Source organism: Megascapheus bottae, chromosome 3 (assembly GCF_031878675.1).
Source record: "Megascapheus bottae isolate mThoBot1 chromosome 3, mThoBot2.hap1, whole genome shotgun sequence".
Classification (NCBI taxonomy): Eukaryota; Metazoa; Chordata; class Mammalia; order Rodentia; family Geomyidae; genus Megascapheus; species Megascapheus bottae.
In genome coordinates this window covers 20,462,353-20,479,920 of record NC_143511.1, presented here as the reverse complement: position 1 = coordinate 20,479,920, position 17,568 = coordinate 20,462,353, and the positions used below count along the sequence as shown (strand labels likewise).

Below are 17,568 nucleotides of genomic sequence, written 5' to 3'. Positions count from 1 at the left end.
AGGGAGGCAGAGATAGTAGGACCACTTAAGCATGCAAGTTCAAGCTAGTCTAAGAAATATAGCAAGACCTTTGTCTTTGAACAAACGAAGTAAAAAATAAAATGGAATCATCTTTTCTTTGTTTCCAAATTTTATTTCTTTGAATAAATAAAATTCCAGGTCAATACTCAATGCCATGGACAGGTGAGCTTTCCATAAATTCATTATACTTCCAAGCTACCTTCTCTCTGTCCCAGTTCTCTTCAGAGTTACTGGTTTGACAACTAGGATAGTGAAAAATGGCAGAAAGAGATGGGAGGAGGGAGAGAGGAAGAGAGGAAGGGAGGATGGGAGGAAAGGAGGAAGGAAGGAAGGAAGGAAGGAAGGAAGGAAGGAAGGAAGGAAGGAAGGAAGGAAGGAAGAGTGAAAGAGAGAGGGAGGAAGAGGAGAAAAAGAAATGAAGGGAAAGGGAGGGGAGGAAGAGGAAGAGGAGAAAGAAATATAATCAGATCCTCAGGAATTTGTTTTAGGCAAGATACATTTTACTCTTAAAAAAAGAATGGGCTGGTAGCTTGGCCTAGTGGTAGAGTGCTTGCCAAGCATGCACAAAGACCCAAGTTTGATTCCTGGGTACCACATATATAGAAAAAAAAAGCCGGAAATTTTTTTTATTGCTCAAGGCCAGTGTTCTACTACTTCAACAAAAGCGTCACATCTGGCTCTTCTGGTAGTTTATTAGAGATAAGAGTCTCTAGGACTTTCCTTTTCAGGCTGGCTTTGAATGGCAATCCTCAACCCTCAGCTTCCTGAGTAGCTAAGATTATAGGCATGAGGCACTGGCACCTAGAATCTCTTTAATTTTTTTTTTGTAGTCTTAGGGCTTCAGCTCAGGGCCTAGGCACTGTCCTTGGACTTTCTCAAGGCTAGCACTCTACCGCTTGAGCCACAGCCAAGCGGTCTGTGCCAATTTTTGTCTGTGTATGTGGTACCAAGGAATCGAACCCAGGGTTTCATGTATACTAGGTGAGCACTCTACCCCTAGGTTACACACCTGGCCCCTTAATTTAATTTTAGGTAGTTGAACAAAAGGATTTCATTCAAACTATCTCATTTTTACTCTGTAATACAAGCTTGCTTTCTCACTTGTTCACGAAAGTAATTGTTATTCTTTCTGCGTATGTGTATATGTGCGTATGTGACAATAAAAAGGGAAATATTTAATTTGCTCTTCATGAATGAGTTTCATTGCAATATTTCTTAAAGGGACTCAAGTTAGAGCTTGTTGCCAAAAACTGAAAACTCAAGAGAATACTTCTTTAAAATTTCTTGTGAAAAATGTGTGTATACAAAGTAGACCTTTCTTCCTAATCAAAGCAAAAACTAAAACCAAAAGTTTATTCTAGTTTTGTTTTGGTGTTCAGGGCCTACCCACTGTCTCTTAGCTTTTGCATCCAAGACTGGTACTCTACCACTTGAGTCACAGCTCCACTTTGTGGCTTTTTGCAGATTACTTGAAGATATGCATTTTTCAGACTTTGCTGCCAGGACCAGGCTTCAAATCAGGTTCCTCAGCTCTTAGCCTCCTGACTACCTGAAATTCAAAGCATGAGCCACCAGCAGCTGGTTATGTCAGACTCCTTTAAAAATACTCACAGAAGGTTCCTCCTGAGATTGCTGCTCCAGGAGCTCCAGGAGGAATTTTCAGACAGATTCTGTACCAAAAATAAAAGAAAAAGGCATGACACATGCTCCTAACTCAGCCCTTCCCAGATGCCAGTAACACGTATGCCAAACACAGGCCTTTCTCCTTCCTCTAGCTCCACATTCTCTCCTAAGAAACTAAACCTGAGCCAGGAAAATAGATCAAGTTGGCAGTCTATCTGTGTAACCCAATACATAACAGGCTTTGGCAGCATGCAATCACTTGTATGGGTCCATGGAAAAGAAAATGTAACCTACAAAAGGTTTCTCTGAAGACCAAACATACAAGGACAATTAATGATCTGAAAGATGGAATTAAGATTCTTGTATCCCATCATGGACAGAAGATCATAAGTTGCGATTATGAATATACAAGTAGCATTGCCTGGACTCTACTTCATTCTGTGTCCTACTTATTTAAGTACTATGTCTAAAGAGCTAGTCAATTCTGAGCATTACTCAGGGAATTGTCTTTCTTGTTACCAGTGAAGTACATTAGAATATCAAAGGACATGAAGGCCAAAGAAATATAGTCAAGTTCAGTGTCATGTACAGAAATGTTTTAGGTAAAAACTGTCAAAATATTTTTACCTCTTGAGACTGCCTCAGATAATCACTGGCTTGTACAACGTGCCGCTCAATCTCTTTAGTCTTCATTTTCTGATATAGATAAGGTTCTAAACCTTGATTTTTTTTAAAAAAAAAAGGGGGGGGGGAATCAGAAATTACATGATCATGTGTTAAATCCAAACCACATTTTCCAAAGAGAAGAACTAGAACAAGCACAAACTTGATAAAGTCAGCTCTTTCTTTTTTTTCCAATGATTTCTCATGGTTCCTTTACCTATCTTTCTCAACGGATTCAAAGCTATCTATTTTAATTTTTTCCTTCTAGTTACTTTTAGATGTATCATAACTTATATCTTTCCACCAAAGTCAAAAGTTAAGTGATCTATAATATTTTCTTGCATAAACTGGCATATTTGCCCATTTTAATTCACCCTCTCCTGCACACTGTAGCCCATAATTTATGTTCATGTTTTAAATAGTTAAAAAAAATTCCCTTCCTTAGTAACGAAGGAAACTAACCAAACATCTCAGTAAACTAAACAACCAAAGAAAGACATAAAGAAACGTTATTGCATAGATTCAATTTTCACTCTTTTTTTTGTTGCTAGCCTTGGGGCTTGAACTCAAGTATTGTCCTTGAGTTTTCTCAAGGTGAGTGTTCTCCCACTTGAGCTACAGCTCCACTTCTAGATTTTTCTATGTATGTGGTACCAAGGAATCAAACCTGTGTCTTTGTGCATGCTAGGCAAGCAATCTACCACTATGCCAAACTCCCAGCCTCACTCTTGTCTTTAAAAGGATAAAGAGGATCATTATTGTCGTTATTTTTTTTTCCTGTGCAAGTCCTGGGCTTTAACTCAGGGCCTGGGTGTTACCTCTAATCTCTGTGCAACCCTTTCTACTGGAAACACAATTCCACTTCCAGCTTTTTGGTGATTAATTGGAGATAAGAATCTCACAGACTTTCTTGCCAAGGCTTGCTTCGAGCCTCCATCATCAGATCTCAGCTTCCTGAGTAGCTAGGATTATAGGCATGAGCCACTGATTCCCAGCCATCATCATTACTGGCTTTTGTGGGGGCTTCTTTTTTGCTCAAGATTTGCATTCTACCACTTGAGCCACAGCACCACTTATGGCTTTTTCTGTACTGAGAAATAGAACCCAGGGCTTCACAGATGCTAGGCAGGCACTGTACCACTAAACCAGCTTCCCAGCCCATCGGTTAGTGTTTAAACCTGTGACTTGAGAAATATCACATGCAGCAGGCATATAATTCCTTACTAATTTTCAATCTTTGTGACTCCTGGATCATACAGTCCTTCTTTAAAAAAATGTAATTATAACAGTAAAACCCATTTATCTAAAGTAAACTTTTAAAAGTTCTGATCATTTGCTGCCATTCTGTCCATAACCTGCCACCATCTTATATTAGTTCACATTCTATGACTGGTTCATCACTTCTGTGCCCAGTTAGTTGACCAGTTTGAGGTCTACTGCAAATGTTGTTATTAAGCTCCAGGGACATATCTTTACAGAGCAACCATCTATGTGGATGAGTTGAACCTCTGACTATTGTCTGTGGCTCCTTATCATTGTCACCTGAACCTTAAAAGGTCATAAAATTAGACAAGACCCCCATCTCATAAATAAGACTAAATGAACATTACCTAGAGAAAAAGGCTTCTGTAATAAGACACATTTTTGAGATTCTAATGGATATTATTTTAAACAAATACAGTTTTGTCCCCTCTATAAAACGAATTAATATACAATGGGTGACCAAGTGATTCAGGCCTATAAGTCTAGCTACTCAAGAGGCTGAGATCTGAGAATCCTAGTTCAAAGACAGCCCGAGCAAGGAAGGTCTATGAGACTCATATTCAATTAATTACCAAAAAGCTGAAAGTGGAGCTTTGGCTCAAGTAGTAGAGCAAAAAACAAATAAGTAAATAAAAAGCTCAAGGATAATGCCCAGGCCCTGAAGTCAAGTCCCAGGATGGACACACACACACACACACACACACACACACACACACATATATACACACACGTTATACCTACTTCTTCCCCTAGAGGGTATTATTACCTTCTCCTTCTTTCATCTTAGTCCAAAAGGGCAGAACTAAGATGTAGCTCAGTGGTAGAACACATGCCTAGCATACTGAAACCTTATGTTTGGACCCCAGCACCATAAGCAAAGTAGACACTAGAGAACCAATGGTGTAAAAAGAGTAGAACCTGCCCAAGGTTTCGGGATACAAGATGCCTACACTGGCACATACTTATCTGGCTAAATTTGGAGACTGTCAGCCAATTTTTGCTGCCCTCCTCTTCTGAGGTGTTATTTTCTCCCTGGTGGGAATTTAATTGGTCACTTTGACAGCAGGTGTTGACTGTGATGACCTGAAGAAGAAAGTCACTCGTTCAAGCATAGCAACCTTAATCTGGGACCATTCTGAGTCACAGTCATTGAAACACTCCAGTGGAAAAATGAAACAAACACAGACTGAGAATTTGAATCTCTTCACCTAGGCTGGCAAGGAGAAATATCCATCCCTGTATTGTCTTCAAAGTCTGATAAAGAACTAGGGAACAGAGCAATTCACCCAGGGGCCAGACTCCAGTCAAGAAACTGAGATCTGAGGATTATGGTTCAAAGCCAACCCAGACAGGTAAAATTGTAAGACTCTTATCTCCAAAAAACTACCAAGAAGCTGGCAATGCAGGATTAGCTCTAGCCTTGCACAGATAAAGCTGAGCGATAGCACTCAGACCCTGGGTTCAAGCCCCAGTATTGGCCCAAAGAAAAAAGAAAAAGGGAAAGAATATTCCAGGGCTCAGGGAAGTAGGATCTGGGTTAAAACCACAAATCACTTTCAGGCTCACTATTCAGCAAGTTGAAATAGGAAAGTTTGAATCTTAATGAGTTCCTCAGGGAAGCCATAGAGACTCCAAAGATTGGAAACTATTATTTTGAGAACAATGGGCAGAAAGGGGGGAAAAGTGGTATGGATTTCAAGCATTTGCAATGGAATTCTAGCCTGTGAGTTAAAAGCTATGGGAACTTGGGCAAATCATTCAATACCTGTGCTTCCCTCTCTCCAACTGAAATAATCAATAGTCAATAAAATATCTTATGTTTGCCAAGGACAGAAAACAAATTAGACAAATTGCTAAACTCCGTAGCTTAAAAGACAAATGTACTTCAGCACAGTCAGTTATGATTCCTAGCTGAACACTGGCCATATGAAGTATTGCAAAAGTTAATCTCCTTACATGTATTTTTTGTGCATGTAGTGTTCCTTGGGCTTGAACTCAGGGCCTGGGTGCTTAGCTTTTGTCCTCAAGGTTGGTGCTTTACCATCTGAGAAGTAGCTCTACTTCTGGCTTTTTGGTGACTAACTGAAGATAAAAGTCTCACCAACTTTCCTGCCCTAGCTGGCTTTGAACCATAATCCTCAAATCTCACTGTTCTGCATAGCTGGCATTACAGGAATAAGTCACTGGTACCACGCCTTACATGCCTTTGGGTGGGATTCTAGCAGCTCTTGGCATTTTCCTTGAGAAAAAAAGATTTCCTTCTCAATGGAAATCTCGTCCTCATGGTAGTTTTACTTTGTTAACTCAATACTCATTCTTTGCTTCTGCTTTTCAGCCTAATGGAAACTGAGGTGTTTCTTAAGCATCCAGATTATTCTTAGAAAAAACAAGTAAAGTAGAAAAATGAAGCAAGAGATTAAAACCATGGAAGCAAATTAAAATCCCAAATTCAGATCAATACTCCCTAATTACATTTATATATACATTCAATGAACTTATATTTCTCATATGTTTCATATATTCCTATGCATGAAAATATAAATATATATGTATATTTTAATATAGTTTCACATATAAATACATGATAATATATAAAATACATTTGTATATAAGATATACATATAAGACATATATTTTTCATTTATATGCTTATATATGAAAATCATTGAATAAAAATGAAAACAACATAGACTTTGTAGGATAGAACTAAATCATTTCTTAGAGAACATTTTATAGAAGTAAATAGCCTCATTAGTAAAGAAGAAAGTCCCAAATTACTGACCAAAAATTCCATCTTACAAACTCAAAAGAGAAGAACAAGACAAAGCAAAGACAACAGGATAAAAGGAAATCTTACAGACCCAAGAGGCTGTGATATAGAAAACAATACAAATATTTAATGAAGGGCGAGGGAGGGGAGGTTGGGTTGGGTTTGGAATTTATTTATTTATTTATTTATTTATTTATTTATTTATAGATTTGTTTGTTGCAAGTTCTGGGGCTGGAACTCAGGGCCTTGAGCTCTAGCTGACCTTTTTTCCATTCAAAGCTGGTGCTCAACCATTTGGGCCACAGCTTATTTCTGGCTTTTTGATGGTTGAGTGGGGGTTAAGAGTCTCACAGACCTTCACACCAGGGCTAACTTCAAACCTTGATTATCAGATCTCAGCCTCCTGAGATTACAAGCATGAGCCTCGAGTGCTTAGCCCGAATGTTTTTCTATATGACCATATAAGCCCATGCAACTCTGATGACACACACAAAAACACACAATCACAAATAACTATATAGATATAGATACACACACACACACACACACACACACAGAATAGGCAAGCTGCCCCAAACCAAAACACAGAACACAGTCCACTTACTGGCACTTGCAGTGCTCGAGCTTTTGTCTTTTTCTTTGACAGCCTCCTATCTTTCGTTAGTGTCTTTGTTTTGCTCCAGGATGACTCTGTATCAGAGGATCTTGAATGTCCTATAAAGAAATTGGTTTCTATGAGAGAGGTAAAGATAGCATATGGAAAGGAGATTTTGGGGGCATGTGTGAGTTTGGAGGACTGAGCTCAGGTTTTTCCACTTGCAAGGCAAGTGCTGTACAGTTGAGCCATATCCTTATCTACAATGTTGTTTAATGCAAAGGTCTGAGAGAATGGGGAGAATTATAATGCACTGAAGAGTCGTGCCCATTCTAAAACAGGGCTGAGTATAGAAGTTCACACTTCCAAGCCCAGTCTGGAGGCAGACATAAGATGATAGTGTTTCAAGATTGTCCCAGGCATAGATAATATGCAACCCTATCTGAAATGCAAGCTAAAAGCAAAAGGTCTAGGGTTGTGGTTTAAGGGGAAGAGTGTTTACCTAGCAAGCACAAGGACTTGAGTCCAATTCCCAGTATTGGAGGTAGGGGGGAGAAAGCACCTACAGCAAGGCACAAGACTGGGTTTTTAAAATGTTCACTACAAGTATCTCACATCTATAATCCTAGTTACTCAGGAGGCTCACATCTGAGCACTGCAGTTGGAAGCCAGACCATGCAGAAAAGCCCATGGGACTCATATCTCCAACTATCCAGCAAAAAGTTGTAAGTGGAGCTGTGACTCAAGTGGTAGAGGGCCAATCTTGATGGCAAACGCTATGACAGACCCCAGGGTCCTGAGTTCAAGCCCCAGGACCAGCACAGACACAAAAACCTTTATTTCTTACTTTTAATTTTACAGATCTTCATCAGCTTCTCCCTCTTGTGGAACCTAAAAGTATGGCTCCGGATGAGGGACCTGTGTCTGTGGAAAGGATTGATGCAGAAGAATATGTTGGGCTGGCGCCATGGGCCAGAGTGCTCAGAGCAGTCACTACTCCAAGCTAGTGTCGTGGAGTTACCCAGGAGAGCTCTGTCTCCTGTCTGCACTGGGCTTTGAGATTCACTCTGTGTGGAGTCACTGGAGTAAGTGGAGGGTAAGCAAGCTTGGCATGTTTTGGTGAGGCTTAGCACACCAGACTCATCACCTTCCGAAAACGCCCAGTTCACGTAGCCCATCCGGCTGTGCGTGCTCTTAGCTTGGGAGGGGAGGGATCTTGAGACTCTGGGGACAGGTGCAGCACTTAAAGTGGATGGAATTTGCTCCATCTCCTCTTGTTTATCCAACACCTGAGATATGGACAGCTCATGCCGCTCTTTGGGGTCAGCCAAAGAGCTTGCTTGATCAAGCTTTGGTTGGTCAGAGGCTCCAAGGCTTTGCTCAGGCAAGTGGACAGGGCCTGCACTCTGGGACATCGGGTCCACATGTGGCATATCTGCTTCTTCAGAGGGGCTATACAGAGGCAAGTCGGCATCTGTAGACACAAGCCCTTGCTTCAGATTCGAAGGGACCGGGAGAAACTGGCCATACTTAGAGGGTGCTAGCCTGTGTGAGGGCACCCTAGAAGCAACTGTGCTTTTTTCTGTTTCTTGTTCCTCTTGGTCTTCTCTCCTTTTGGAGGCCTCTTTTGAACTGGGGGTAATATCAAGAAGGGACCCCCTCTGTGATCTGGGGGGAAGCTGACTTCTCATCAGACTCCGCAGCAAAGAAGGGGGCATGCTATAATACTGGAATTTCTTCCCTGCAGAGATCTCCGGGCTGCTGAGAAACTGGGAACAGACCATGTTGTTCCAGCTGTGAGGAAGTTTTCTGTCGGCCGAGTGCCTGTTCTTTCCCCACAGAGCTTCGTCCTCCTGCAAGCTGTCCACAGCAGAGAGGACCTTTAGGGTATCCACAGTCAGAGCTGATAGGTCCTGGAGGTGTCCCACCTGGCCGTCCAAACACAGCAGCGAGTCTTTTATGAAAGCCACTTTCTCGTTCATTTCTTTCAGCTGGAAGTACATCTCTGTAACCCTAATGGGGAAGGGAGGGAACAAACCAAAACAGCACAGTAAGCCACTGGGAAGCGTTCTTGCTTTCTTATGCACCTGTTCCCAGAGGGGATGACTAAGCCTCACCATTTTCCAAAGTGAAGCCTGCCTTGCAGAGCAGGTGGTCTCTGAGAGCAGAAGCACAGTGTGATTAAGCAATCAGGGAAAAAGCCCCCTCCCCATAGAGATGCTGCCTCCTTCACCTTGGCTTTGAGCAGTCCTAGCTACAGGCTCCCTAGAGATTTCATCACACGCCCTTCAGCAGTTATGCTTTCAGGCCTCTGGGCATCACATCATGGTCTAGTACACCTTGGAAACTTGTACATGTACTGTGGACTGAACAGACCCCAGATGTGCTGGAATCGACAACCAATCAGAAGGGCTAAAGGATATCTCGAGAGTTTGTGCAGGCTATATAGAGCCTCTGATTGGGCCTGGGGGCTGACGTGCCCTGCAAGCTATCCAATGATCTTAGCAGTCGCATAGGTCTCCTGGAGACACCTTATTCACCTCTACATCACACATCCCAAGCAGAGCCCTTCCATGGGACCCCTTCCAGCTAACCGGAGCACTGCTTATCTTTTCCTTCAGTAAATCTTCTTGGTTTTTCTTCTGTGTCATTAGACTCATTCTTCAAGACCATAGAGACAAAGGACCTGATATTAAGGCTTTTCAGTATCAGCCTTTCTCCAGGTAACCCCAAGAAGAAAAAAAATTATGAATCTTTGTTCCTAGCCTTCATTCTTGTCTAGCATTTTCAAATCCATGTTTCCTAATCTTCTAGTTTTTCCTTCAATTCTTTGATCACTAATTCCATTCCAGTTCACTAATGTATTCGTCATGACACATATTTGAATAACCCCTACCCACAAGTATTATGTGATTTTAATAGAGAAAAGACAACCTGAAAAGATACCAAAATAAAGGAAAAATATCCAACTCTACAATCGAAACAGGATTCACAAGTCCCAAACCAAATTCACTTTGAAAAATCCATATTTAAGCCGGTGTAGTGGCTCATACCTGCAATCCTAACTACTCAGGAGGATGAGATCTGAGGATCAAGATTCAAAGCCAGCCCAGGCACAAAAGGACCTAAGGGTCCTTTTCAGGGAATTGTAACACATGCTTATTTTCTCAGAACTTGGGATCGTAAGTTCAAAGCTATCCTGGCCTATATATTGAGGAACTAACTCAAAAATTTTATTTTACAAATTATGACATCCAGCCATTGATTCATATGAAAACAATACAACCCATTTTCATCTGTACATGTGTAAACAGTAAACTACAAATAAGTTGAATTAAATATATCAATTCCATTGTGGGGAGAGAAAATACTAGCTAACACTTATCTGTACTTATCTCTGCAAATTTCTCTGGTGTGATTGAATTTTGTTTTATGCTCCTCAAAAGAAAAAAAAAAGACCGGTGTGTTAACTTCAGTATGGCAGCATGCAATCTTATTTGGAAGGAGAAGGCACAGTGGTGATGGAGTTAACATTAAGCTGAATTGGGTTCACTATTTTACAAGCGAATCCCATCTGAGTGGCATCTAGATGTACGAGGAAATCTTGGCACAGGCCCATAAGAGAGAAGACACAGGCACATAGAGGGGAAATATGGACAACACCAAGAGGAGACAGTGCCAGGACCAGCCTGAACAGTGAAAACCAAAAAACTCTGAGGATTTCCAGCAGACATGGGAAGTTGTAAGACGGGTGTTGTCCTGGAGAGCACAACCTGCCAACACCTCGACACAAGATTCCCAGCTTTCAGAAATGGAAGATGATAATTTTCCACTAATGCAAAAGCACCCAGCGTGGGGTACTTTCCTTCAATGCCTTAGAAAGAAAATATTTTCATCCAATCTTAACAGTCCACAGATACCCTACAAACAACCAAGTCAGATTTGAAGGCGTAAAAGCAACTTGGTGTAAAAACACTACAAAATTTCCAAATCAGAAAATCACTACCCTAGCAAATATGATTAAAGATTCATGTAACCTTTAATAACTGAAAAGCTTTTCAAAATGTATGAAGGAAAAAAACCCACAGAGACATGAACACTTAATTTACCAAATATGAAATGCAAAAGGGAAGGGAGCACAAGAAATCACCCTCATTCAATAGCAGAGATGAAATTCACCATAAAAATTTCATCTATATTGTAACAACATTTGTTTTAAACTAGAAAAAAATTAAAGATTAAAATAACTCCATAGTGGCAGGGATGTAATACTGCAACACAAGATAGCTAACTTCACACAAATATGCCTCACATTATTAAGAGAAAGAACATTATACAGTCATTTAAAAATCATACATTTCTGATTATTGTTTTCTTTGGCTATTTCTTTTCTTATTTTTTGTTTGTTTGTTTCAGGGCCAGTACTGGAGTTTGAACTCAGAGACTGGGCACTATCCCTTATAACTTTCTTCCTCCTCTCCTTCTTCTTCTTCTTCTCCTTCTTCTTCTTCTTCTTCTTCTTCTTCTTCTTCTTCTTCTTCTTCTTCTTCTTCTTCTTCTTCTTCTTCTTCTTCTCCCCTTCCTCCTCCTCCTCCTCCTTCTCTTCCTCCCCCTTCTCATTCTCCTTCACCTTCCCCTTCCTCTTCTCCTTCTCCTTCTTGTTCACCAGACCTAGGGCTTGAATTCAGGGCCTGGACACTGTCCTTGAGCTTTTTTGTTTTTGCTCACGGCTAACATTCTACCACTTGAGCCATAGCACCACTTCCAGCTTTCTCTGTGTTTGTAGTACTAAGGAATTGAACCCAGGGATTCCTGCATCCTAGGCAAGTGTTTCAGCCCCCAGAGTTTGGCAATTCACACACTGAGTTTCCTCATTCAACTTCCTTTCTCTGACATACTTTTGTTTCCTATAATACATAGATGTCAACTGCACTTGGCTATCCAAACAGACAGGCCATCTTCTTGTCTAGTCCTAACATTCCCCCAGGAGTTCCCATTCATACATCCAGAGTCTCCTAGACAGCTCCAGCTAAATGAATCACACAAATCTCAGCTTTGGTGGCTCATGCCTATAACCCCAGATTCTCAGGAAGCAGGAGTGAGAGGGTCATAGAACAAGACTGATTTAGGCAAAAGTGCAAGACCCTAACTCAAATAAAAATAAAAAGTAGGGGATGCAGTTCAAATGGTAGAGCATTTATCTAGCAAATGCTAGAGTTCAAATCCAGTACCACCAATAAATAATAATAATAATAATAGCAATCTCAAACTCAAAGAATCTGTAATCCATTTTCCCCTACATTTTGCACACTCTTTGTCATGGCAGTGCCACCTTCCATTTGATGACCACCAGCAGAGACACTTCCTCTTCTCATGTAAACTCACAAATTATTGAGTCTGGCTATATTTTATACATCTACTGCATTCCAACCATGACTAGGCTATGGGATTTGCCCAGCTGCATTTTGCCCCTGTTCTGACCCCTCAAATTCATACTGTAACCAAAGGAATCTACCCAGAACATAAATCCAGCCACAATGATGAACACTCACATCCTCATCTCTTAGTTGGGGCTGTCCATAACATTGTCCAAATTCTTAGATCTTAGTGACTCAGGTATGTGTAAGATAGGTAAGCATCACCACGAAGGAACAAAAGGCAAATGAACCCTGGGCCTTTCACCTCTGCTCTGTTAAAAGCATCATGAGTGCTTTCTTCTCCTCTATTGTTGTGCTATCTCCACAAGCTTTGCCATAAATCACCAAATTGGCTGGATGCATGTGGCTCACACCTGTAATCCTACCTACTCAGGAGGCTGAGATCTGATGATCGTGGTTCAAAGCCAGCCCAAGCAGCAAAACCTATAAGACTTTTTTTGCCCATCCTGAAGCTTGAACTCAGGGCCTAGGCACTGTCCTTGAGCTTTCTTAAGGCTGGCACTCACACCCTACAGTCATCATACCTACCACTTATTTCTCCAGGGTCTACCTGATAAGGCTGAAGTCACCATATTACCTCAGGAGACTACATGTGCTATTGCACTACTGCATCTGGTAGCCCTACCTGTTGCATTCCCACTCCTTCAGGCCTGTCTGCAAACTCCTTGTCACAAGCCTGCAGGACCGGGCTATCAAAACCAGTCTAATCCAACTTCCAACCCAGTGGTCCTATTGTTTCTCTTTCCTTGACTACTTAGCATTCTTCAGAGCTCTTTTACTTACTGATCTAGAGACATGTGTTTGTTCTCTGTACCCTCCAATGCACACGTGAGGATGGAAGTACTAACAGGTCAGTGACTTAGTTCTCATTCCCCCATTGACACCTAGTAATGAAAGCAGGCCTAGAACAGAGTAGACTCTCTATAAATACAATGACTCAGGACTCAGACCTCAGAGATTTGAAAGTAGTTCTCTATATCTCTAGACAGTCTAATAGAACTGGGTTTGGGCAGGGGTTTGGAAATACCTCTCCGATGTCACTCGGATGCGTTCCTCAAAACTGCAATTCAGACCTTCTGCCTTCTCGTGGAAGTATGTTTCCACACATTGTTCTTCAAAGTCATGAAGCTTTTTCAGATCCTCCGTGCTCAGATACAATTCTGTGGAAATAAACATTGTACATAGAAAAACATCATTCTTGGCCCTTGAGGAGAGGCTGACAGAGAACACACTGTGGTTAGAGGATGATACCCCATGCTTCCTGAGCTGGGAGGTTGGTCATTAATGTAATGGTGCTGGGGTGTGGGGAGCTGAGCAGATCAAGAGATGAGGAGATTCAAGGGATTCATGTAGTCCTCGGGGGATAGTACATCAAGCCTGGCCTCACTTCAGTCTCTTGCTTCCTGTCTCTCCATGTTACCAACTGCTTCTCTTCTTCTTTCAGCTTCCCAGATTCTAAGCTAAATACAGGTGACCCATGAACTTTAAACTGCACAGAGGAGTAGAGACACTGACACCTAGGAAGTCAAAAATATCTGCATTTGACTCCCTCAAAACATAACTTCGAATAGCTTACTATTGACTGGAAGCCTTATCAATAACATAAGCAACCGATTAATGCATATTTCTTATGATATCTGGATTATGTATAGTGAAAAATACTTGGAGAGATCAGTATTTGAATGTGCTAAACAATGTACAGATGAGCTGCTGAGATAAGAAAAAATGGCCCCACACAGCATTTTAAACAAACACAGCCCCTGAGCTCATCACCACAACCAAAGGTGGCTACAAAATTTCCTCCATACCATAGAAGGTAATGCTGTTAATAATCTGTAATAATGGTAAAACAGTCCAAAGTGCAAATTCCTATAATCCAGCAATTCCACTCCTGGACATTTACCCAAAAGATCACAAGCCAGGTTACAGTAAAGCCAGCAGCACAACCATGTTCACTGAAGCACTATTTGCTATAAGACAAGGTATGGAATCAAGCCAGATGCCCCTGGTTGAATGAATAGATCAAGAAAATGTACTATATAGGGGCCGGGAGTTTGGCCTAGTGGTTAAAGTGCTTGCCTATCATGCATGAAGACCCGGGTTCGATTCCTCGGTACCACATACATAGATAAAAGCCAGAAGTGGTGCTGAGGCTCAAGTGGTAGAGCTCTAGCCTTGAGAAAGTCCAAGGACAGTGCTCAGGCCCTGAGCTCAAGCCCAGGACTGGCAAAAAAAAAAAGAAAGAAAATGTACGATATACACACAATGGAATGTTATTCATCCATTGTAAAACATGTCATTGTACAATTCTTTAGGAAATGAAAGACTTGGGGAAAATTGCATTAAGTGAAGTAACTCTTAGAGAGACAAAGGTTGCATGGTTTTCCTTATTTGCAGAACTAGCTAGAAGTTGGCTATAATTCTAGAAGTAAACACATTGGGTCGTATGCAAGTGATTATAATGCATTATCTGATCCTAGAAAAACTCAAATGGTGCAAAAGTCAAAGCCCTACAAAATAAGTATTGGGGAATAGGTACTTGCAAAAGAGGGGTAGATGGAATGAAGAGAAGTGGGGGAGAATGCAGTACATATAAAAAGATAAGAAAAGTACTGGAAAGGATGAGTTGAGGAGGTGAGAATAATGAAAGATGATGATCAAGATGCATTGTGTTCACAAACTGCTTTGTGAAATTGCAACTCCTTTGTACTACTTTTGTGTTGTTGACACTGGGATTTGAACTCAGGACCTTGTGCTTACTAAGTGAGAACTCTACAGCTTAATCCACACCTCCAGTCCCTGTACTGCTATTTAAAGATAATAAAATAAATAAATAAGAACTAGTTCTGTAACCAGAACTAACTGGTGGGGGCAGTGGGGAGGGGAACAAGCAAAACAAGAAAGATTTCAGTGACAGGCACAGAGTATGAATGTTCCCGGAACTGTCCACCAGGTGGCACTGCTGTGCCATGTATAGACAAGCCAGAAAGCAATGTCAAAAATATTTTCCAGAGTGCAGAATGAACTCACTTTCAATAAAAAACTTTACTTGTGCTTTACAGTTATATTTTCCATAAATTCAGATAAATATGATTCCAGGAAAGTTCCTTTTGTATGATATAAAAATATCTGGGTAAAACTAGTCCGTTCCAGGATCTTTTCTGAGGTCATTCTGTAGCCAATGGCTGAGATGGCTTTCTATAGAAAGCCAACAGTTTACAGAAGAGCAGAAGAGCTGAGGGACAGAGCCCAGGTTCTGAATTCATGCCCTAGTATTACCACCACCACCACCCCCAGGATACTCCCCCCCCCAAAAAAAATCACACTATTAGCTGGGCATGTGGTTCACGTCTATAATCCTAGCTATTTAAGAGGCTTAGAGCTGAAGATCATGGTTCAAAGCCAGCCCCGGCACTTAAGTCTGTGAGACTCTTATTATCTCCAGTTAACCACCAGAAAATCAGAAGTGGTGCTGTGGCAAGGGATAGGGCTGTAGCCTTGAGCCGAAGAGCTCAGGGACAACATCCAGAGTTCAAGTCCCACTACCAACAACAACAAAAAAGAAAATCACACTATTTAAGGCACAAAGAATAAACAGCTTTACATCGATTCCTTCTAGTAGACCTCATCTGGGCAATGAATCTTTTCCCCAACTTGCAAGAATATCAAAACCACTTTTCAGCTTTCAAATGTATTTCAAAGAATTGGGATACAGAAACTTTATTTCAGCTACTTGGTGTCAGTGGAAGAAGTGTCTAGAAAGGGACTTGGTACCAACAGCAGTTGTCCTTGGTAGGAACTACAGACCTGTGAGAATGTAAGAGTCTCTTCACACAGGCAAGACATGTGAAATAAGACCAACTAGAAAACTTCTCAGAATATGCACACTTATAATTTTAAAAGTAATAAAGAAACTATATGCCACAATTTCTTCAGTTTCCCTAGACTCTGGGCCTCTGGGAAAGTTTTTCTCCAACAATTCCACCTGCCATAACACACAGGGAATGGGTCAGGTGACTCATTCCCCAAGGGTTTTTCTAACAAGCATCCAAGTCAGCAAACACCCAGTTTCCAGATGATCAGAAATCATGCTTCTTCCTTTCAAAGAACCAGACAATGGTGGCAAATGGCCAATAATGCAGTCAATATGTTTACTCAGACCCAGGGCCGACTTGCTACCATCAAACTTCGGGAGCCTTCCACCCTTTACTGTCCCCCTTCCTCCGGGTCCCACCAGGACAACTTACTTAGGCCCATATCCCCCTGGTCGTGGTCACGTGACCCCCGCTGGCAGCACAACCCCCGGAGGAGAAGGCCCAGGTGGCTCAAAAGGATGAAGGGTGGAGGCAGCCAGGGTTTCTCGTGGTAGGTCATAATGTAGCGGTAGCGATTGTACTTCCACAGCTTGTTTGAAATGGACTTCATATCTAAGTACACATTGCTGCAGGTCATAGAGAGAAAGGGAGGGTGTTTCAGCATGCCATCTTGAAACGTGCCCGAGCTATCCTTGGTTTGCTACTCTGCTGACTGGCTCACCTGACATTACAAGCCCTTAACCCATACAAACAAAATCCACCATATTTTTATGATTCTTCTTCTACAAAATACTTACGACCTAGGTATTTTGAATGACCCAGGGAGGATAAGTAGAAAATGGAGCAAAAGACAGACATTAAAGGGATAAAAAAAGATGGAAATGTTTTCAGTTCAGGGAACAGAACCTTGGGTCTTACAGTCAGCGCTATACATGCTCCCATCTCTTCTTCTCCAGAAGCTCTTTTCCCCTGGGTAATGGATCTTCATGATACACAGCTAAGGGACCTTAAACTCAAGTGCCGTATACTCTCACTTAGCTTGCTGGCTCAGCTGGGGATCTACCACTTGTGCCATACTTCAGCCCCAGCTTCTTGCCAGTTGTTTTGGAGGAGGAGTCTCGTAGACTTTTTTTTTTTTTGCCTAGTGTAATCTTTAAACCTCAATGCTCTGAGTAGGATTACAGACTTGACACAGGAACCCAACGTGAGGATGCGTTTATTTATTTATTTATTTATTGCACTTGAACTCAGGGCATCACATTCGTGCTTAGCTATTTTGCTCCAGGCTAGCACTCTTCCTCTGCAACCAGGCCTACACTTGCAGGTTTTGCTAGTTAATTGAAGAGAAAAGTCCTGTGCACTTTCCTACCCAGCCTGGCT

At 41.5% G+C, this 17,568-nt stretch overlaps 1 protein-coding gene across 1 annotated transcript in view; it reads right to left on the bottom strand.

The window, feature by feature from the left end:
- Positions 1-17,568, bottom strand: part of Trpm6 (transient receptor potential cation channel subfamily M member 6) — a 131,718-nt gene that overhangs the window by 30,270 nt on the left and 83,880 nt on the right. The window contains 7 exon segments of the mRNA XM_090329291.1: positions 1,633-1,691; positions 2,272-2,363; positions 4,533-4,653; positions 6,945-7,054; positions 7,783-8,948; positions 13,401-13,533; positions 16,621-16,814. Coding sequence (XP_090185417.1) covers positions 1,633-1,691; positions 2,272-2,363; positions 4,533-4,653; positions 6,945-7,054; positions 7,783-8,948; positions 13,401-13,533; positions 16,621-16,814 — 1,875 coding nt within the window.